Consider the following 22,352-nt stretch of genomic DNA (forward strand, 5'->3'; position numbering starts at 1 on the left):
ATGTAATGTAATGTAAACCTATGCTTGATAAACAGGCACACAGGCTGCTGACTATAGGCATGGTGCATAATGGGCTGGGGGCCCCAGTTGTGGGGGCCCCCATGGAACACTCATCAGACCGCTGCAGCTGGCAGGCACCTACAGATAAACTATTCCTATCTCTCTCCTCTAGGGGAGCTGTTGAAGCATAAAAACAAAGCAGGGGGGGCGACGTCACACATCAGCGATTCTGGTTGGATAACGTACAGTGAGTGACGTGCCGCCCAGCCAATGGCAGTGCGAGGCAGGAGGCCGTTAAGAAGTCTGCAGACGTAACGCTTCCGCAGTCAGAACAAAAGTGTTGAGGGGCGGGGCCGCTGGTGGTGTGACACGTACGGCGGAAGCGAAGGGACAAACGGAAAGGCGACACCGAGGCTAACAGTCAAGGACCAGGTAAGCGCTGGCAGCTGCCTAGAGACGAGTGGCGCAGCGGGGGGCTAGCTCTATGTCGTGACTAGGCCGGGGTGGCGGCCGCCATTCTGCTTATTGTATGTTATGTCGAGAAGCACGGGCCTGCCCGGAGTAGCCGCGAGTGCGGTGTATGTTGTAGGCGGCCTGTACCTGGCGTACGTGTATAGTACTTAGTGTAGTACACACCCAGCTCCGGTATGTCTGCTATGTACATAGCACTGCCTGCTGTCACGGGTGCCTGGCAGCATAGCAACACTGGGGCTGTGAGGAAGAAGAAGCCTTGGGGATTATAACTGAAAGTGAAAGAGACTGCTCCGCCATAGTGTCCACAGCCAGGGCTGGTAGGATGGGGTCTACCTGTGTGCTGGAGGGTAGGTGCCATATGGTGGCACTGACTGCTGTCCCAGCGGTAACTGTATCACCATGATCCGGGAGCAAAGGACGGGATCGGTCAAAGTCCTAAAGAAGAGTGACACAGACATTAGCACTGTGACAAAGCGTTAGAGGATCTCCAGGTGTGATGGCCTCAGTGTCCCACACAGTTATAGAAAAGTATAAGATCGTGATTCAGGATCCAGGATAACATATGATTAGTGATGTTCTGCTACGTTTTTTATTTTTATATGGATGTGTTCACACTGCCTTAGGGGTCCGTTCACATGTTCGTAGCTCTGGGTCAGCATCCATTCCGCAATTCAAAAGATGCGGAGAGCGTACCGCGTGCTGTCCGCATTTGTAGTTCTGTTCTGCTGCCCTGCAAAAAAGATACAGCATGTCGCAATCGCGGACAAGGATAGGCATTTCTATCATGGGGCCGGCCACGTGCGGTCTGTAAAATCCGGAATGCACACGGCCGGTATCCGAGTTTTGAGGATCCGCAACTTGTGGACCGCAAAACACTTACGGATGTGTGAATGGACCCTTATTGGAGCAGAGCAATGAAAATAAAGTAAAGCACTGGAGCTGAGGGTAATACATGCCTCCCGATGGACCCCACTGACCGTAATGGGATCCATTGGATTTCCATTAGCAAACCTGGTGTTTTGCCGGACAGAATAGTGCCACGTGCTGGGCTGTTTTATCCCGTATTTTTGACGGAAGCCCCAACATGTCCGGGTAAGGTCTTTAATAAATAAAATTCAGTATTCGATGTTTTGTAAGACCGTTGTGTGTATTGTGCATCTGCAAAACACGGATGGGGTCCGTGTGCGTTCCGCAATTTGTGGAATGGCGCAGACAGCCATTAATACAACTGCCTATTCTTGTCCGCTTTGCGGACAAGAATAGGACAGGTCATATTTTTTTTACGGACCACGGAATGGAGCAACGGATGCGGAAAGCGCACAGACCAAAACAACGGTCGTGTGCATGAATTAAAAAGAAAAGAAAAAAAAAGTCCAGTATACACCCCATACACGATAATGGGAGCCCTATTTCCGTACAGGATCCCTCGTAGGCGGACTTCATACATTTGCAGTGGCTGACAGATATTGAACACAACTTACGAAAGAAAATTTCCCCTCCTAACGACATTTGAGGGTAGGCAATCGATAACAGAATTTTGGAGAACCCCTTTAAAATAACATCGGGTCACACAGTTTGTGTCTCAGGACATACATTCTGATATTGAGTAATGTCACAGATCCGGGCCGGTTGGAAGTCTTTATTTCAACTAAGAGCTGTATTAACCCTGATCACCCCTCGATGAGATCTCTGGAATCCACTACTCCTGGTGTCATATTGTAGGGCAGGGATCAGCCATTGCCGTACTCCAGCTGTTCTGAAACTACCACTCCCGGAATCCTTCTAAGGGAGTTACAAGAACAGCCGAGCAAGTGTGCATGCTGGGAGTTGTAGTTTCACAGCATTTGGCGTGCTGAAGGTTGCTGACCCCTGTTGTCGGGCAACCCTTTTATTAACATGGCTCTGCTTTAGGCCTCTTGCACATATGATCATATGCGTGCAGGACAATAGCGACGTGCACAGTATCATTGTACTCTATGACGCTGTGTATTCCAGGGCATGTGGCCCGCTCAGGAGGGCATACGGTCGTGTGCAAGAGGCCTTAGAGTCGAGAGGGTGACCTGCAGCAGAGATCAGTATCCTCCCAGGACTGTAACATGAATGCACACTAATAGCTGTCTATCATTGCATAACAGGGGGCAGCTCTCTGACTGGTCGGTTAATAGATTCTATGTTTGGGATTTACGTGCGGTAAGGGTTTTATTTTTCTTTGTGAACTTTGACCAGTTTGTGTGTTACACGTTTCCCTCCCCCTTCTGGTTAGAAAATAACACGTGTTGTAGCTGCGTAGGAACTAAAATTACCACCGAAGATCCCCAAACAAGTCCCAAGTAAATTGTTATAAAGTATTATCAAGTTTATTTCTTATTTCTTTGAAAATTTACCAGAAGTAAGAAGCAGCGGCTTAGATTTCCTGGTAATATTTTAAAGGGGTTGTCCAGCTTTTACTAAGCAAAGGCCTAGGGCTGTAATAGCTAACCTCCTGCACTCCAGCTGTGGTAAAACTACAACTCCCAAGATGTACACTTGATTGGCTGTTCTCCCAACGCAATAGAAATGAATGGAGCATGCTGGGAGTTGTAGTTTCACCACAGCTGGAGTGCTTAGGGGATAGACAATCACTAGTTGATCAGCAACCATCCAACACCCCGCACCCCCACTCATAGGATAGACTAGTGATGCTCAACCTGCGATTCCCCCCAGCTGTTGCCAAACTACAACTCCCAGCATGCCCAGACAGCTGACAGCCAACAGCAGAGCATGATGGAAGTTGTAGTTTGGCAACAGCTGGAGGGCCGCAGGTTGGGCATTAGAGTATAGCTCTATCGCCGCAAGTCTTCCCCGGAGCTACACAGTCCCTGCAACACCCAGAGCTCCCTCCACTACACAACTGACCATGTTGTGTAGTTCTGGTGCCAACTTCTGACGATGGAGCTAAATCCAAACTCATCGGTAGGGGTGCAGGATGATGAACCCCTTTTAAGGTCTTATATACACAGACCCATAGAAGTCCCCCCCATTCATCCACAGACTCTTGGTCAGGGTATGCTGTACTACCTGACTCTCAGAACACTGACCTGGAGACCATTAGAGACACACTATGTTTAATATAGCTGTCTGAGACTGTTCACAGATTTCTGCAAAAAGAGGCTTTTTTCAGTTTTTTATAAAGTGTTTATTATAAAGGAAAAAATGCTGCATCAGACGTTATAAATCTGTACTATAAGGAAATATAAATGTACTACAAACTGCTCACTTTTCTATTCTTCACTTTTGGTGCATTTTTTTTTGGGTGGTCAGGGCGGCCATTGCATTTTTTTAAAAAGTGGCATATGCTTATAATATATTTTTTAAAGCCAAAAATGGCCCCAAAAATATGTTTGGAAGAAGGCTGAAGGGTTTTTGTGAGATTCAGTCAATATTAGAAGACCCCGTAACTGTGCTTTATGAAGGAAGATATTTCAGACATTCCTACAGTCTTGGAGGCAGACGTCCGCCATCACCTCGCCGATCGCGGAGAAGACGTGGGACATATTTGCGTGTAGCCATTGTTTCATATTGCTGTACAAACGACAAGGCTCTGAAGGCTTCAGGAAATGTAAATGTCGCGTCTTCTATTGTTTATCGACCCTGTTCCGTGTCGGTGTCATCACGTATGCGGACACAGAAATGTCACCGTCTTGTGATCAAAATGATTAGCATGCTAGGAGTCAGACCTGTAAATGTAATATTTAGCTATCAGAACTAGTCTCATGGGAAGGTAAACACGCTGTACGCGACTATTGCATTTGGTCGCATATATATATATATATATATATTATTGCAGCATGTTAAGTCATGCCTATATCTTAAAGGGGTTGTCCAAAATTTTTATATTGATAGCCTGTCCTCAGGCCAGATCGTCAGGGTACCCATGATCAGCTGTTTCCTTGTAGATTCAGTGCCAGCACTACACAGCTCTGTCCATTGTGTAGCAGAGCCAGTAACAGCAGCATTGTCCCCGTTTACTTCTGTGGGAGCAGTCTGTTACCAGCTCCATTTACTTGCATTGCACAGAGCTGTGAAGTGTCAGAGCTCATCGGCAGGGGTGTGGGCTCTCGGACTCGCCAAGCGGGAATTGAAGGCCTAGACTGAGGTCAGACTATCAATGTCGAAATCCCGAATGCTGTAAGAAAATTGAGAGGAATGAGGCATGTGGTCATTATAAAAATAAAATAAAAAATCACACCACAAATTATTTTTAATGGAAGTAGGCCAAATGCAATAGATAAAACTGCTTGTGAACAGGTCTTAAAGTGGCCATACACCTTAGATAGCTGTCCTCCCCCCATTACACACACATGCATGCTTTGCTTTGCTTTGCTGAGCATGCATTTGTTCTCAGTGAGGAGAGGGGAGTAGGTACATCTGCGTTGTGAACTCCAGCACTGTAATTTGGTCACTATCTGGCGTACATGCTGGCTTTCAGCTGGACGAAAGATGCTACACGCAACGTTTACAGATCACCGCCGGATCCCATTACAGTGAATGGGGATCCGGGGGTACACGGTGGTATCTGCCGATGCCTCCGCCAGAACAGACTGCCAGAGTTCACAGCGCCAAGCGCGAATGTGAACCTAGCGTTGTGCTGTCCGCATTTTTTACAGACCCATTGAAATGCGGACTAAAAATACAGTCGTGTGAATGGGGCCTTAAAGTGTAAAAGATTCGCATGACAGGTCAATTTCCACAGAGAATGGAATAGCAAAGTGTACATGAGATTTGCTGAATCTCATAGACTTTGCCGGCAGTGTAATACTTTGCTGGCAGCTGATTTGGGGGGGTGCCGGATGTCGGACTCCTGCTGATCAGATATTGATGACCAATACTGAGGATGTATGGTCTGCACAGCCCCTTTATGTTGGCTGGGTCCTGCGATCAGTGATAATGTTATGGTAAAGTTTACTTCTTTTCTGTCTGAACGCCGGTCTCTCCTGCAGGTGGTGTGATCTTCGCACATGCTCAGGAGTCTGAGGAGTCCGCAGCGTGCACCGTCGCTCACTCCAGTCCATGTCAGAGCCTTATTGCAACATATTAAAGCTCATACAGGAAGGTTACATCAGTCAGGTCTACAGATTACAGAATGTTTCAAGTTTAAAAAACAGACAGTGTGGTTAGATGGAACCAGTAGGATCTTGCATTCAGTACACTAGAAAATACATGCATACTGGTTGAACTGGACTGACTGGTTTATCTCTTCTGCACTCCGGTGGTTATACTACATTTTGAATCTGGTTTGTTGAAGCAGAAACCATGCATTGCAATTCTGAAAGTAGCATTCACCTGAGCCCTGTTCTCGGTTTCCAGCCTCTTTCCTGAGATTAGAAAGGTTTTATGGGATTAGTTGATTATACAACTGGTTTCCAGTTGGATTTGTAAGAAGGGACTTGCTGGGTGAAAATGCTTTTTCATCCTGTTATGTCACATACAGTATGGAGTAAATCACGACACTCTAAAAATCCATGCATACGCCCTTATCAACAAGAATGGGGAGTGCTTCATCTGCTACCTACAGATCTGGAGCCGGCGTGCCTAGAAATGAGTGGCCCCCATTAGCGGCTACTGGCGCTGTGTACGGACGGACCTTTCCATATACTGTACTCTGCTCACTGTATCTGACTGGCAGCAGCGAGGACTTCCACTACCTGCCACATAAATGGTGGATTTAGGTGGACACAGTGCGTGACTCTGCTTCATTATGTAGTATACATATGCGGTGCAGGCTTTCCACGCTGTAATATCGTGTCTAGTAACTGCTTCCATTGCCTAGTCCTAACCCTGCGTACACCTTCAGGTTTTGCATGATTTCTATTTGCTACTCAAATACCTCCCAGGCTGAATGGATATTACTTATCTTTCCATCTGCCTTGGCTTGGATTCATCTTTGTTTAAAAGGCACCTATTACTGGAAACGATTCCCGTTTGTAAGGGTGAATTCACACAGCAGTGTAGTTTATGTGCGGATTTCGCTGCGTAATGCGCTCCACGGTATCATATGACTTGTGAAGCAAGGTGCAGAATCGCGCGTGCACACAGTTGACTTGATGTGGGTTTTGAGCTCCACACTGCTGGGCCGTTTCCACATGGAAAATATGTGCAAAGTGTACATGAGCCTTGTTTTCTGCGCCAATATCTGTGCAGTTCCCCTCAAGGTCTATGCACACAGTGCGTATTAAACATGGATAATACAGTACCAGCAAAGTAAATGACATTTATAGATTGACCTGCATGATGGATTTTAAAATCCGCAGCATTTCTTTTGTGCAGGTTTTTTGGGTGTATTGCAAAGGGGTGAGATCTGGAGCAAATCCACATGAAAATATGAAAGGAACACATGCAGATCTTGATGTGGATTTCTGATGCGGAAATTACAATGCAGTGATTATTATCGTTCATATTTGAGAGATTATGGTCACATGTAGCTTGCATCGATCAAATGACAAGTGATAAATTGTATTTCTGTGGACTGGAAAAATTTCTCTGAAAGATTATCCTCATTAGTCGCCACCACAGGTTTGTATTGCTGGCATAGTCTGGCTGTATTAATTTACTGAGGATGGTAAGACTACCCTTTAGGCTCCATTCACACGTCCGTAATAATGGGTCCGCATCCGTTCCGTGAATTGCGGAACGGGTGCGGACCCATACATTCTCTATGGGGCAGGAATGAATGCGGACAACACAGTGTTCTTTCTGCATTTCCAGAGCGCGCCACCGATCTTCCAGTCCGCGGCTCCGGAAAAAAAATAGAACATATCCTATTAGGCATTTCTATGGGGGTGCCAGCCGGGTGTATTGCAGATCCTCAATGCACTACGGACCCTTAAAGAGGTTATCCTATCTCACAAAGTGATGGCATATTATTAGGCTATGCCATCACTTTAAGATCTCCAGGGACCCCCGCTGATCTTAAAAGAAGTGCATGAGTCCCTGATGTCTTGCTGCATGGCCCCATTCACTTGAATATGACTGCACTGCAGGTCTCAGCGCAGCCAGGGGGGGCAGCTGTGCAGAAAATCTGTGAAGGTAACGCAGTGCTACACCAACACTGCATCCCCTGTGTTCTCAGGATTCGTGGGGGTTCAAGGGGTCAAGCCCCCACCATTGTAGTGCAATATGCAGTCACCCTTTGAGGTGTAAATGCCCTTTTAACAATGCAATGTTGGTTTCCTGTCAAATGATGGGGCTTATACTGGTGTTCTGATCGCACGGTCCCCCAGCATGTTTAGTATACTAAGTGTGTACTTGCCATTCAGTACAATTCAGAGTCCCCCTCAGATTTTTTATTTTTTTTGTAATTCTACTCCTAAAGATTGTTAGCTATATGATGAAGCGGTCACTTTATATCCTTTATTTGATGATTCTTCATTCCGATGTGTCCATTCTGTGTATTAATTTACCATTCCTTAGCTACCTACTTGCAATTATTGTTGTTTCCAAGGGAAATCATTAGCCGGATTAATGACTGTTATGGGGTGGGTGCGATGTTTGTTCCCTTTGGAGATGCCTGAGCCTATAGGTTTCTTGCAACAGCCTGCAATAATTGCACCATCTAGATCAAGAGGTCCCAGGGGCCTCCATAAGTCTGAGTCACGCCGAAGAAACTCCAGTGTGACCATTGTACCAGGCTTGCCTCAAAAAGCGGACGCACAGAAAGAGCTCTCCCCTCGCTCTTCAGATCGCACTCTTTTTTTTTTGCATCGAACCAGTGAAAGTTTGTAACTCCGTTTATTTTCGACTTTACAGGGATTCAGACAGAAGACGCCCATAATCGTATCCACCATGGATTTTCTTGATCGAAATATCAACCTTGATGCGCTCCTCAAGTTCTCGCACATGTAAGTACTTGGCTGTGGTAGGGTACATTTTAGTTCCTTGGGCCACTTGACAAGATCTTGGTGTCAGCAGTATTATAAATGGTGCGGAAATCTGTTCTGAAATTCGTAGTTGTTGTTTTTTTTAACCCTTTTATTGCTACAATCTGGGGTTTTTCAACTATATTGCTTGTTTTAGCAGAGAACGTTAATATTCTGTCTTTGTGAAACTTTTTCTATTCATCCATGTACAGTATACACCATTTCATCAGAATAGGTCCAGTTATTTATGGCTATTTTTCACCTTGTCTTGGGCTACTTTCACACTAGCGTTCGGAGCGGGTCCGTCTGATGTTTCATCAGACGGATCCGCTCCTATAATGCAGACGTTCGCATCCGTTCAGAACGGATCCGTCTGCATTGTAACTTAGAAAAATTTCTAAGTGTGAAAGTAGCCTGAGCGGATCCGTCCAGATTTTACAGTGAAAGTCAATGGGGGCGGATCCGCTTGAAGATTGAGCCATATAGTGTCATCTTCAAACGGATCCGTCCCCATTGACTTACATTGTAAGTCTGGACGGATCCGCTCGCCTCCGCACGGCCAGGCGGACACCCGAACGCTGCAAGCAGCTTTCAGGTGTCCGCTCACTGAGCGGAGCGGAAGCTGAACGCTGGCAGACGGATGCATTCTCAGCGGATCCGCCTCCACTGAGAATGCATTAGGGTCGGACGGCTGCGTTCGGGGCCGCTCGTGAGCCCCTTCAAACGGAGCTCACGAGCGGACACCCGAACGCAGGTGTGAAAGTAGCCTTATTTCCTTTAGATGATGAGTTTAATGCTTGCAGTAGTTTGTCTTGTTTTAGCAATCGCATCCTTCCTCTGAGCAATAAGTACGGAGTTAACCATTGACGTCATGATTATGTGTTGGTTCTTCCCGTAATTTCAGTGACTAAGTATAGGACCTGTTTGTGATCTAGTATTTAGTCCCTTTGAAACTGATGGCTGCAAAATGGGGATGGAGGAGACTTACCGCCATAGCTAGGCTTCCTTTCACCCAGGCTAAGATTCAAATTCAGAATAGATTGTTGGCGCCCCCGGGCACTCAGTGCCAGGATGTTCCTGGGCACTGTTTCTTTACATTTTATTAATGGATAATGTTTAATTCATTTTGATCCTTATACATGTCACATTTATATGGATAAGATGTAAGTAGTTGTAATATGATGTAAATCTGAGCATGTCTCAGTCCTTACCTGATGTAGTCTGCATCCGGGTATAAATAATTTAAAGGGGTTGTCCAAGTGTTTAATGCTGATGACCTATCCTCAGGATAGGTCATCCTTATCTGATCAGTGGAGTTTTGACTCCTTATCAGCTGTCCGAAGAGACCAGTGACCTCACGTTTATTGGTCATGTGGCCTAAGCAGCTCAGTCCCATCGAGTGAATGGTGCAGAGCTACAGTACCAAGCATCGTTGACGGCGTTGTGCTTGGTAAGCTGTGAGACGGCCGCGGCTCAACACTGATCATGGTTCCCCAAATTTACTGTTGGTGGACGCAAGCATCTGACAAGGCGGAGATAATGTGAAATTCTTTTACTCCCATAGATGGATCAGGAGTCTGGTAGCTGCTTATGTATTCCTCAAAAAAACATGTTAAGGTGACCCTGCCCACCAATTTTTAAAACGTAACCGCACTTTAGATTAAAATGTACTTCCTTAGAAATGTGAGAACTGTTAGGAAGTCTAAGGCCTCTTGCACACGAACATATTTTGTTTCCATATCCATTCTGTTTTTTTTTTGCGGTCCGTATACGGAACCATTCATTTCAATGGGTCTGCAAAAAAAGGGGCCGGTACTCCGTGTGCATTCCGTTTCTGTATTTCCGTTCGGAAAAAAATAGAACATGTCCTATTATTGTCCGTATTACGGACAAGGATAGTACTGTTCTATTAGGGGCTAGCTGTTCCGTTCTGCAAAATACAGAATGCACACGGACGTCATCCGTATTTTTTGCGGACCGCAAAATACATACGGTCATGTGCAAGAGGCCTAAGGCAGAATCATCTTGCAGACAAGCTCCGTTTACTGGGGAAGTTGTGGCTGTCTGCCTGCAGCCAGTTTAAAGGCGCTCCTAAGCCCTCAATCGCTGTCAGCCAGTTCTTCTGCAGCTGACTACTATTCTTCATAATGCTCAGCATGTGATTTTTCTATGGGGAGAGGGATGTAAGTGGCAACCAGACTCCTCTGACAGCAGCGTAACTCCTGTGGGAAGCATCAGGCTTATTGAAATCCAACATGTCCCATCCTTCTTCCCCAGAAAGTCTGGACATCCACATACACATTAGATCAGGGATCATCAACCATCCGCACTCCCTCTGCTGTGAAACTGCAACTCCCAGCATGCACACTTTCTTGGCTGTTATTGTAACTCCCATAGAAGTGAAAGGAGGATTCTGGGAGTTGTAGTTTCAGAACAGCTGCAGTGCCGGAGGTCGATGGTCAATCCCACCAACAGATTCAGCCATCTATTTTCTAATGTGTTTGGGTACTTTTTCTCAAAGACAAGAAAGCAGCTGGCCACTTGATAGTGCCCATAAGGATCTCTTGCTTTAAAAATCACGCATATGCTGAGTTATTGCAACAACTTTGTCGTTCTTTATGTTTTTTGTTTCTTTTTACAAATGGGGGGAAAAAAATCAGTAGATCTAACTAATTTGCCCCTTCTATCTGTTTTATTCTAGCTCCCACTCCACACAGCAGCACTTGAAGCGAGTGTATAGCAGCTTTGCCCTGTGCATGCTGGTTGCTGCTGCTGGTGCTTATGCAAACGTGGTATTCGGATTCTTGCAGGTGAGTCAGTTCAGTAGAATTTCATTTTATTCTGTTTCATGAGCAGGGCTAGCTAAAGCACCAATACATATTCTACTTCTCATCACGGTACTCATGGCCCTGCTGGAGATACAATACTCCTCCATTTAAACGTCCCTATTCTTATTTTTATTTTTTTCGCTCTTCCAATTAGTTTTTAAGAGCACGATGGGATAGATTTAATATTGCAGATTGAGGCAGAAATCCAATGCACAAGATGTTCTACTCACATTTATTGAGCGTTTTGGAACCGCTTTCCCCCAATACGGGGATGTGGCATAAGACGCAAGAATGTGCACCAGATTTTTAGCATAAAATTTTAGCATAAAATTCTGATGCAAAGGAAGCTAATAGGTGGTATAAATTTAGATTAGCCTGACAGTCTAAGAAATTGGCATGTATAATCCCGCCTCAGCCACTGTGATGAATTTGACATATTTTAGAGCGTCTAGGACATGTTAGTAAATGTGTCCAATAATTCAACTTCCTTCCTCCTATTGCCTTAGTTCTTTCTTATTGCAGGAGAAGCCCAATGCATTGTCATACCAGTAGCGGGATCTGTTCAGCACGCAGGCCTTCCAGTTTGAGAAGGGCCAGCATGCCGAAACGTTGCTGTCATTGGCTTATGTGCTCCAAGTAAAGCCTTTAATACTTCTGCCTTGTACTCCTTTTTGGAAGGTGTCCTCCACTCAACCTGAGATAACACACCACAACTTAACCTGGTGCCCACGTTGCACATTTGATTAAATGACTTTTCGTGTTTGGTCCACGTGTCCATTTTTTGCCCTCCATGTGTCACCTGTATTCCATGGACAATTGTCCGTGAAAAACCATTAACAGAACATAGATGTTGTACCAGTGTTATTTTTTTGTAATGGACCCGTAGACTTTAGGGTCCATTCACACGTCGTATGTGTTTTGCGGACAGCACATCACCGGCACTCATAGAAAATGCCTTTTCTTGTCTGCAATTGCAGACAAGAATAGGACATGTTCTATTTTTTTGCGGAACGGAAGTGCGGATATGCGGACAGCCCCATTAAAAATGAGTGGGTCCGCACCGGTTTTGCAAAATTGCGGAACAGATGCGGACCCATTTTGCAGATGTTTTAATGGACATGTTTGGCCCACATCACAGGTCCAAGTAGTGAATGCTCCCATGATTTTTCCATTGACCCACAGTCAGTGGAAAACCACTGTGTGTTTGGACAAACACATTGAAATCAGTGGGTGCATGTGCTGTCCATAGAGAACACGGACAGTACTCCTCCACGATTCACTGAAGTGTGAACAAGGCATTACCGTGCATCCACATGTAAATTGCAGCAGAAAAAAAACTTCTGTGAATCTGCAACAAAATTGTCCTGAGTTACATGAGGATTTGCTGCAGATTTCCGCTTGTGCACCGCAAAAGGTGAGATCCGCTGCATCAACTGACACGCTGCAGATTTAAAATCCACATTGCAGATGAATTTCCGCATGGATTTGTTTTAATCAAATCCACTTTGATGCAACTTTCCACTTCCGAGAATCTGCAGCATATATGCCCCATGTCATATACATTTCTGTCATCTTGGTGTCTTTTGTAAATCCCCTTTCCATCTTTCAATGCAGGGCAACTTCCTGGTCTTTGCAGGCACTCTGGGTACCATGTTATGGCTAATGTTTACTCCTCACAGCTATGAAACTGAGAAGAAACGCCTGGGAATTTTAGCCGCTTTTGCCTTCTTCACTGGTGAGGGTTTTTTTATTTTGTTTTACACAGATTTACAAGAGGATGTATTTGCTCCTTGGAGTCTTAGCATGAATTTGCCTGTATAAATGCCAGAATGAAAATTCTCTACCTTGCACATTCTTGTGACATATATATTTAGCCTCTCATAATTTGGATAAATGACATACTAGCGATTCAATAAACCTGTAGTAAGACTTGATAATCTTGTTACGCTACATTAATCGTACAAAAGTAAAAGACCTGAAAGTTTGCAACAAAAAAAAGCACCTAAAGGACTGACTGTGAGAAATAAGGTCTAATTAAAATAAGAATAACTTTTTGGCCTCAATTCTAAGTGTCATGTCTGGAGGAAACCAGGCATTGCACATTACCTGCCCAATACCATCCCTGCAGTAAAGCGTGGTGGTGGTGGTGGGGGTTCAATAGCTGAGACAGACACTGGTCAGGCTTGAAAGAAAGCTGAATGGAGCAACGTACAGAGATGTTCCTAATGAAAATCTGATCCAGGGTTGTCCTGACCTCAGACTGGTCCGAAAGTTCACCTTCTACCAATACAATGACACTAAGCACACAGCCAAGACCGCTCCGGAGCGGCTTAGGGACAACTCTGTGAAGGTCCTTGAGTGGCCTAACCAGATCCTTAACTTGAACCCAATCAAACATCCCTCAATAATTATGCTAATGCTATATTTTAAATATTTTTTTTTTTTAATAAATTAGCAAAAAGTTTGAACATTCTGTCTTCTTGTTCTCATTATGTGGTATTGAGTGCGGAATGATGGGGGAAAAACTTTTTTTTTTTTTTTTTTTTACTTTACTCTTAGCACATGGCTGCAACATAAAATGTGAGATAAGTGAAAGAGTCTGAAGACTTTCCCAATGCACCATATATGTAAAACTGATTTAGTGTAAATCCCTTCCAACAAGTTGTAGCTCATGGTATTACAACATTTTTTTTTTTTTATTCTGACTTGTTAGAAAGGTACCAAATATAAACTGTAGTGAAGGTAATGTTCTTACCAGTGACTGTATTTGTGAGTTATAACTCCCCTTCTGATCCTCAGCTGTGTCATGTGACCAGCATTCTGACTCTCCAGATAACACAGCATCTTATGTGTGGACAGGACGCCAGTTTCTCTATGTATTCCTATGGGAGCCTCACACGATCGTTTTTTTTTTTCGCGAGTGTACGGTCCGTTTTTTTGTGTTCCGTATACGGAACCATTCATTTCAATGGTTCTGCATTAAAAACGGAATGTGTTCCGTAAGCATTCCTTTTTCCGTTCCGTTGAAAGATAGAACATGTCCTATTGTTGCCCGTAAATCACGTTCCGTGGCTCCATTCAGGTCAATGGGTCCGCAAAAAAAAAATGGAACACATACTGAAATGCATCCCTATGTCTTCCGTTTTTGCGGAACCATCTATTGAAAATGTTATGCCCAGCCCAATGCAATTGCGGTCCCCAATGCATGGGCAACATCCGTGCAGCGGGCCGGACCCATTGAACTTGTCATTTTTTTGTGGTGCAGAACTACAGAAAGAAACACCACGAAAGCACTCTGTAGTGCTTCCGGTGTTCCGTTCCGCATCTCTGGAATTGTGGACCCATTCAAGTGAATGGGTCCACATCCGTGATGCGGCCGTGGCTTGCCGACCCACTGTTTGCTGGCAGCAATACGGCCACTTCCACCCAACAACCGTGTGCATGAGGCCTTACTATGAGTGGGAAAAATAAATGCTGCAGCAGTGACTTGTCAGTGTCCTTGCTGTTAGCACATCCATTCTGACTTGATTAACGTCATCCAGGTCAGAGCAACACTGACTTCACACACCAAGCAGATTTTCAATCAAGGTGTAATTGACATGCTAACAGACAGGACATACCTTCATTCTGTTTAATAGAGGAAAATATGAATTTATAATGGTGCTAAGGAAGAAGAAAATAAAAATGCCCTTTTTGTCTTCCAGGTTGTGGCTTGGGTCCCATCTTAAACATGTGTATTGCTGTTAACCCCAGGTATTAATACTTTAAAAGTTACTCAACTTTTCTTCTACTGTTATGTCATGTGTGGCCATACTCTAAGGCCCCAGTAATCTAAAGGGATCTGTCAGCAGGTTTATGTTGCCCTAACCACAGGCACTATGAAATGAAGAGCGTGTCAGTATATCAAAGTACTAAGGGGGTAATTTATCAAAGACCAGCATTTCACGCTGATCGTTGATATCCCCTGCACTGCCGGAGAATGCGCTTAATCTGACAAGGCACAGGCTCCTCTGGCAGTCCATGAGCCTAGATTTATTTATTTCCAATAGGGCTGGGTGATTTAGCCCCAAAAAATATATATAAAAAAAATTTCAAGCCGATGGACAATTTTCGATTAGAATCTTTTCAGTTTAACAAAAAAATAAATAAAATACCAAGACTAGATAGACAGGCAGTGCAGGGGTTAAAAAAATAAAATAAAATAAAAATATATATATTATATATATATTCGCCTAAAGAATTATTAGGAACACCTGTTCTATTTCTCATTAATGCAATTATCTAGTCAACCAATCACATGGCAGTTGCTTCAATGCATTTAGGGGGGTGGTCCTGGTCAAGACAATCTCCTGAACTCCAAACTGAATGTCAGAATGGGAAAGAAAGGTGATTTAAGCAATTTTGAGACGGGCCGGTCTGAGTATTTCACAATCTGCTCAGTTACTGGGATTTTCACGCACAACCATTTCTAGGGTTTACAAAGAATGGTGTGAAAAGGGAAAAACATCCAGTATGCGGCAGTCCTGTGGGCAAAAATGCCTTGTGGATGCTAGAGGTCAGAGGAGAATGGGCCGACTGATTCAAGCTGATAGAAGAGCAACGTTGACTGAAATAACCACTCGAGATTAATTCTGATGTTGCTGCAGTTCAAAATGCTACTTTATGCCGTGACTTTTTTTTTTTGGTCATGTGATTAAATAATCTGGTTTTCCCACAGCATCATTCCTACTGCTTTCTTGGGTACAGCCGTGATTTTCACCTGCTTCACACTTAGTGCCCTGTACTCAACAAGTCGCAGCTTCCTTTTCCTAGGAGGTAAGTGCTATTCTTTTGTGACAGTCCCTCTCCTCCTCTTCATATCAACGATTGCATGGGTAGCATTAATGGGGTTTCTCTGCTTTATACAGTTACTACTTGTTAGAAGGGTACCTTGACAATATGGGAGTCACAGGGTGTTCCCCTGCTGACACCCCTAGTAATAGATGTTACCTGTAGGGAAACCTAGTAGAGTGTCCAATTTCCCTTCAATGCTACCACATGGGAAATTAAGCTTTACATGATGAACAATTCATTAATAGCGTGAATCTCTGATCTCGAACCTGTGGCTCTCCAGTGGTTGCAAAAGTACAACTCCCATCATGCCCTGATAGTAGCAAGCTGTCAGGGCATGATAGAAGTTGTAGTTGTGCAACAGCTGGAGAGCTAGGTGGGGACTATGATTGCTGAAGATGAAAATTGGTTTTCTAAACCAGACAACCCTTTTAAGAACCTAATATTAGTTGTAAATGGAATGTCAAGTTTTTATATTCTTCATCTGTTCTTTGGATGCCCAGTAATGTCTTCTAAAAGTCTGATTCTATTGCTCCTCAGGTTTTCTGATGTCTGCCCTGAGCCTGCTCACTCTCTCCTCTTTGGTGAATCTCTTCATTGGATCAGCTTTGCTTTTCAAAGTAAGAAATCACATTGCTTTGAAATATCCGGGTAGTTCGTGTATTATCTTTCTGTCATTATTCATACCCGGAAAGAACTGCTACTTGTCACAATACTGATACCTACCCATACTTAAAATGAATGGTACTTGCAGCCTGCGTTGATGACCAGAAGCTGATTGCCTATTCTGTAAGTGTATTCCGTATTTCTCTTTCAGATGCACATGTACATCGGTCTGCTGGTCATGTGTGGATTTGTCCTGTTTGACACTCAGCTCATTATCGATAAAGCCGAGAAGGGAGACAAAGATTATGTATGGTAAGACATGACCTAAATTCTATGTTGCCAAAAGTTCTCATACATGCAAATTGTGATATTGGGCAGGTTTCATATGTCTGAGTGTCCCTTGATAAAGATTCTCTGAAAATCAAGATTGTCTGAAAACATCTGTCCAGACACCCATTAACGAAGGGCCTCATCTTATCTTTTCCTGCTTTAGGAACTACCCAAAGTGATTACAGGGGTGCTTCCTAATCTATTACTGTTCTTGCTTGAGTGTTCCCCCCCCCCCCCCCCCCCCCAAATTCTGGTGCTGATTCAGATATTGTGACTAAATATTTCTAAAGGCCAAAGTTCATGTAGCAATGTCCCGTACGGTTATTAGTTTGATTAAAATAGTTATTACTACTCTAGTTGCAGTGTTATGTAACAATTTCAGGAGTTTGCTATTGGTAATATAAGGTGTAAGGACCTGTAAATTTACCTTAATACAATCTTACCTTAAACGAGTTGCTTAAAAGCTGCCCTCGACTATTGTACTTGTTACTTGATTTATTTTTATAAAAAGTTAGTATGGTAAAGATGCTGTTTACCAACTTGTTTTCTTCTCTTTGAAGGCACTGTGTGGATCTGTTTCTTGATTTCATCACCATCTTCAGGAAACTCATGATAATCTTGGCTATGAATGAGAAGGTATGTAACTGCATTGTGTATGTATATGTCCTTCAATTCTGGTTTAGGCTACTTTCACACCTGCGTTTTCCTCTGCCGGATCTCAAAACTAAAGGAAAACTCTTCAGTTTTGTCATAATTCATTGTCAGTGGGAACAAAACTGAACACATCGGAGCGGAGCGCACCAGAATGCATTCCGTTCCAGTATTGTTGCGTTCCCATGCTGGACACAAAAACGCTGCTTGCAGCAAGAGAAACTCCATATTCTGGATCCGGCACTAAAAACCATGTTAGTCAATGGTGCTGGATGTTTTTTTTTTCAGTATGTTCATTTTCGATATAATACCATAGGATCCATTCTGAATGGATGCAGCCGGTTGTATTATTCAAACGAATGCTGTGGTTTTGAGATCCCATGCCGGATAGCAAAAACGCAGATGTGAAAGTAGCTTTAACGAGTTGTTTCTGTTCAGAAGATGTTCAGTTACATGAAACAGTCGCTAAATATTTTTCGCTGTTTGCTCCTAAAGCATTTACACTGTTAACAATTGGCAGATTTCCGATTACACAAAGGGGGTTTGGTGACGACTAACGCCAATCTGTCAGTCAAGTAGATGTGTCCAGTCCACGGAAAACTAATGATTTGTCATTTTATTGCTGCACGTTGTTAAATGCGACAAAAATTTCAGAAGTTTGGACGATTATGAGAATTTAAGTGATAATCGTTCCGTCACGTAGGCCCCTAAGGCATTGTAACTGTATAGTCTGTTTTAGTACCCTCATAATAATTTTCATCTATTAGCTGAAAAGTCTAAAAGATACTTGACGCCTTATTGGCATATGTGTGAACATTTGTTGAATTGCTGATGCCTTGTATAGTAATTGTTATTGATTCTCTATTGTAGGATAAGAAGAAAGAGCGAAAGTAACTGGACCCCTCATCGCTGATGCCACTTTTTGTTTCCATACTTTCTTCTTTTCGTCCTTCTGTTGGCTTTCTGTTCCATGGTGTAATGAAAAGCTCCCTTGTGTATGTTTCTGTACTACTTCTTTTTTTTTTTTTTTTTCTATTCCTTCATTTTTCCCAATCATTTTGGCTGTCTTATGAGATTTCCTTTTATTGTTTCTTTTTCTTGTGCTTAAAGCGTCATGTCAGTTTTAGTTTTTTTTTTTGCCATGGTGCACAAAAATTGGAAGATCACAAATGACTATGAAGTTTATTAGATGAACACTTGAGCAAGTCTCTTAAGGCAAAAATCAAGCAGTTTGTGCTGGAATTTGTGCATCCTATGTTGCTCTTGAAAGCATTTCTAAATCCCTGTTCTATCTGATCTAGGGTTTAACTTGTGGCACACTGAATACTCCTGAGTTTTGAGCGAGGTGGGTTTAGCTTCTCCAATTCTGCACTACTTTTATCTTGAGTGATTAGCATTAAGGCAAGTAAGGATTTTCCAGCAGTGCCACAGACGTGTGACGGATGTTATAATTTTACTGGAATTTAATGATCTCCTCTTGTCTGAGCACAGTTGCCTCTGGGACTCTAGTTTAACCTTATGCTGTACTGGCTTTCATTAACCACTTGCACTAACTGTCCATAACCAGATAATTTGGTGCTCCTTCATAAAAGAACGGACCAGTGGAGGCCCTGTCGCTTGGCTGTACGTGCGCTTGTCTAAAATCCAATTGTTCAAACCTGACTTGTAAAAGCTGTGTTTGCTTCCCTGCTGTCTGCCAAATCTTGTGTTTATTCAACTATCAAGTTGCCATCCTATGAAGGAAGTAGGAATGATTTAAGCACTATAAATATTAGAGCAAAAGATCTGTACAGTCCCTCCTCCCCTTCACATCATTTTCTATCTAGGCCTTGCCAGGATCAAGTGTCCTAACATTGAAGATCTCAAGACACAAACCCGTTTGTGTCATCGCTTGTTATGCAAGAAGGCAAATTCAGATTAAACCCCTGCACAAAAAGTATTGATAAGGTGTTAATATGTGTAGTCTTCTGTTTCGTAGATGTTCTTTAAAAGTAGTAGATAAATATTTCTGGGAACTGGACTAGATCTCAAAGCTCCCAATACTTACCCAGATCTCTACATTGTAGCTGAAATATGAGTGACCAGTGAAGCTGGGGGGTCACATGTTGTAAGCGCAGTGTGGTTTTTGGCCTAAGGGTTAAGAAATAGCACCAAAAAGGCTGATAGAAACCACATCTCGTCCACAAAGTGTAAACCCAGCCTCAAAATTCTGACTTTGCCATTCTGCTGTATGATGAAATTGGAGAAGATCTTGCCAAGTTTTTCCTCAGTCCAATCAGCTAGCTGGTTATCTGCAGAATCCATCTTTGGAGTGTCCGGAATAGGACTACCTCCCAGGAGCTTTGTCTTCTCATCTTGTTTTCCATTGTGCTCAGATTGAGAAAATCCTTGTTGGATAAGGAGGTAGCATTTGTGTCCGTACATAAAGTGGCATCTGTGTTAGCAGCAGTACTACAGTATGTACGGTACCGTTTGTTGACCGTATTGTTAACCAGGTAATCCACTTTTGATTTAATTTTATTTTTTTCTGTCACTTTTTAATAGTATAAAAAAATTTGCAGTTTAAGGTATGTGGCTTTGTGCAGGAGGTTGGATTAAAGTGTTACTTCCCTCTGCTGTCTCTACCCAACCTTTTCTCTCACCCCTGCATGCTTTTAGGGATATGGCAAGCAGCTTTAGAAACAGTGCCAAGAAATACATTGAATTAAGTAAAGAAAGAAAATTCTATGTGAAAATGTATAACATTTTTTCAAAATAACTTTATTTTATAGTGTAGTGATTTCTCTGATTGAAGACATAACTTTGACTGTGGAACTTTTTGATTGACATACAAAACTATGGGATTAATTTGTACAGATTCTTAAAGTACTAAAATAAAAATTAAAGAACACAATACACTTGTCATTTTTTTTGTCTTTCATTTTTTCATAAAGTTCCAATTGCATATTTTTTTTGTATTGTGAGATTGTGAATTGGATCACATTACACACTGCAAGACACAATCCAGCATGTTTGGTCATATCTAGTGATGAACGAAGCGAGCTTTGGAAAACCACTTTAAAACTTGAAAACGAACCAGTGGCGTACATACAGGGGTCGCAGTTGCGACCGGGCCTGGCACTCCAGTTGCCCCGGCCGCCTGTGGACCCTCCTGGCCCCTGCAGTCGGTGTTCCCTTACGTCTAAGTGGCGTGGGCGGCCGCGCAGCCATATCGCGCCGCTCAAGCTGCTTGCAAAATGCGAGCGCCCAACAGTCAGTGAGTGGGTGTGTCAAAAACATGTCCGTCATGCGCCTCCTGCCCCGTCTGTCTGCTCCTCCCACTTTATGAATGAAGCAGGAAGGCGGGGCAGGAGGCGCATGACGAAGGGAGAGATGTCACGCGCAGCAGGGCGGGCAGCGGCGCTCTAGTTCGGCTGCCAACTGCCGGCCGAGTGGGAGTGGTGGAGTGGTGAAGCGGCCGCCGCTCAGGAGACTTTTGGAGCAAAATGTCCTGCAGCAGAACTAACTCCCAGAAGGTAGGAGCTGCCCCCTGTGTGGGCACAGGGCCGGGCACTGCATCGGCCCCGACGCAAGTGTCCCCGCCTCCTCCTCCCCCCCCCCACCCACTGATACATTACTGGAGGGCACTGTTGTGGGAGGATCTGTGGAGGGCACTGTTGTGGGGGGGGAAATCTGTGGAGGGCACTTATGGGGGATATCTGTGGATGGCACTGTTATGGAGATATCTGTGGATGGCACGTGTATATAAGCATAAGATGCTATATATGTGTCATCCACAGATATCCCCCATAACAGTGTGTCATCCAAAATCGGCCTGTCCCGCACAAAGCGGTACTGTTGGGAGGCATGTTGGGTGAATGGTAGGGAAGGTAGTGGGGTTGGGGCATGGAGGGGGCCCCATGGATTGTGTGTACGCCACTGAACCGAACTCTGCTTCGGTTCAGACTGGTACCTTGGAACCGAGAGAGAGTTTGAGGGTCAGACAGATCTGTTGGAAGGGATTCCACTAGATCTGAAAAACTTGAGGCGCCTCGGGTTTGTAGGAGTGGAGTGGAAAAGAATAAAGTGATAGATGCTAGAGGCTGCTCGGGTTTTGTCAGGTCGACCATAGTGTCTGCCTGTAGAAGATATGGGAGTATACCGAACTGGGGGGACTGATGGGTATTGGTACCACCTCAATCTCGCCTGTTCTTGGAAAACCCCTTTTCAGCACCAGTAGTGGTAGGTCAGTGTCAAGATATTCAAGGGTACAGTGGGTTTTACATACACTTTTTTACAGTTTTGAAGTTTAATAAAAATGTGTGTAGATATATATAAAATATAAGATATATAAAAATGTACAGGCAACGTAGGAACCATTTCGAAATGGATGAGCATAAGTGCACTACATTGTGTCTCAAGTGCCTAAGACCGTTTTCTGTAGTGTCATACACGACATAGTGTGGTATAGTAGGGCGAGTGAGTTGTAACAAATAAGTAAAATCTGTTTAAAAGGATACAAGTAAATATAATAAACAATACTATAGTATCGTATGTTTATTTACTCACTTCACGAGGGGGCCGGTTTACCAGGATAAGCATAATACACCTGTAAACCAAACACCCCCCAGCCTGGATCGCTTCTAGAATCTTAACAGATGAAGGCAGCCAATCACACGGGTGCTTCTGTTCACTTGTCTTTATTGCAATACATGTAAAACATTTTTACATGTATTGCAATAAAGACAAGTGAACAGAA

At 43.7% G+C, this 22,352-nt stretch overlaps 1 protein-coding gene across 1 annotated transcript; it reads left to right on the forward strand.

Moving 5' to 3' along the window:
- Positions 1-295: 295 nt before the first annotated feature.
- On the forward strand, positions 296-20,507 carry TMBIM6 (transmembrane BAX inhibitor motif containing 6). The gene is made up of 10 exons (XM_040425494.1): positions 296-432; positions 8,260-8,351; positions 11,071-11,179; positions 12,812-12,932; positions 14,902-14,950; positions 15,915-16,012; positions 16,568-16,647; positions 16,845-16,945; positions 17,524-17,599; positions 18,485-20,507. The coding sequence occupies exons 2-10, from the start codon at positions 8,296-8,298 to the stop codon at positions 18,506-18,508; spliced, it is 714 nt and encodes a 237-aa protein (XP_040281428.1). The 5' UTR covers positions 296-432; positions 8,260-8,295; the 3' UTR covers positions 18,509-20,507.
- Positions 20,508-22,352: the final 1,845 nt, after the last annotated feature.

Source organism: Bufo bufo, chromosome 3 (assembly GCF_905171765.1).
Source record: "Bufo bufo chromosome 3, aBufBuf1.1, whole genome shotgun sequence".
In the NCBI taxonomy this organism is placed as follows: domain Eukaryota; kingdom Metazoa; phylum Chordata; class Amphibia; order Anura; family Bufonidae; genus Bufo; species Bufo bufo.

Coding starts and splice junctions, on each gene's coding strand:
- TMBIM6 (XM_040425494.1), top strand. CDS start 8,296: ATGGATTTTCTTGATCGAAATATCAACCTTGATGCGCTCCTCAAGTTC. Junction 12,933..14,901: donor CGCTTTTGCCTTCTTCACTG/GTGAGGGTTTTT, acceptor TTTGTCTTCCAG/GTTGTGGCTTGGGTCCCATC. Junction 16,013..16,567: donor CAGCTTCCTTTTCCTAGGAG/GTAAGTGCTATT, acceptor ATTGCTCCTCAG/GTTTTCTGATGTCTGCCCTG.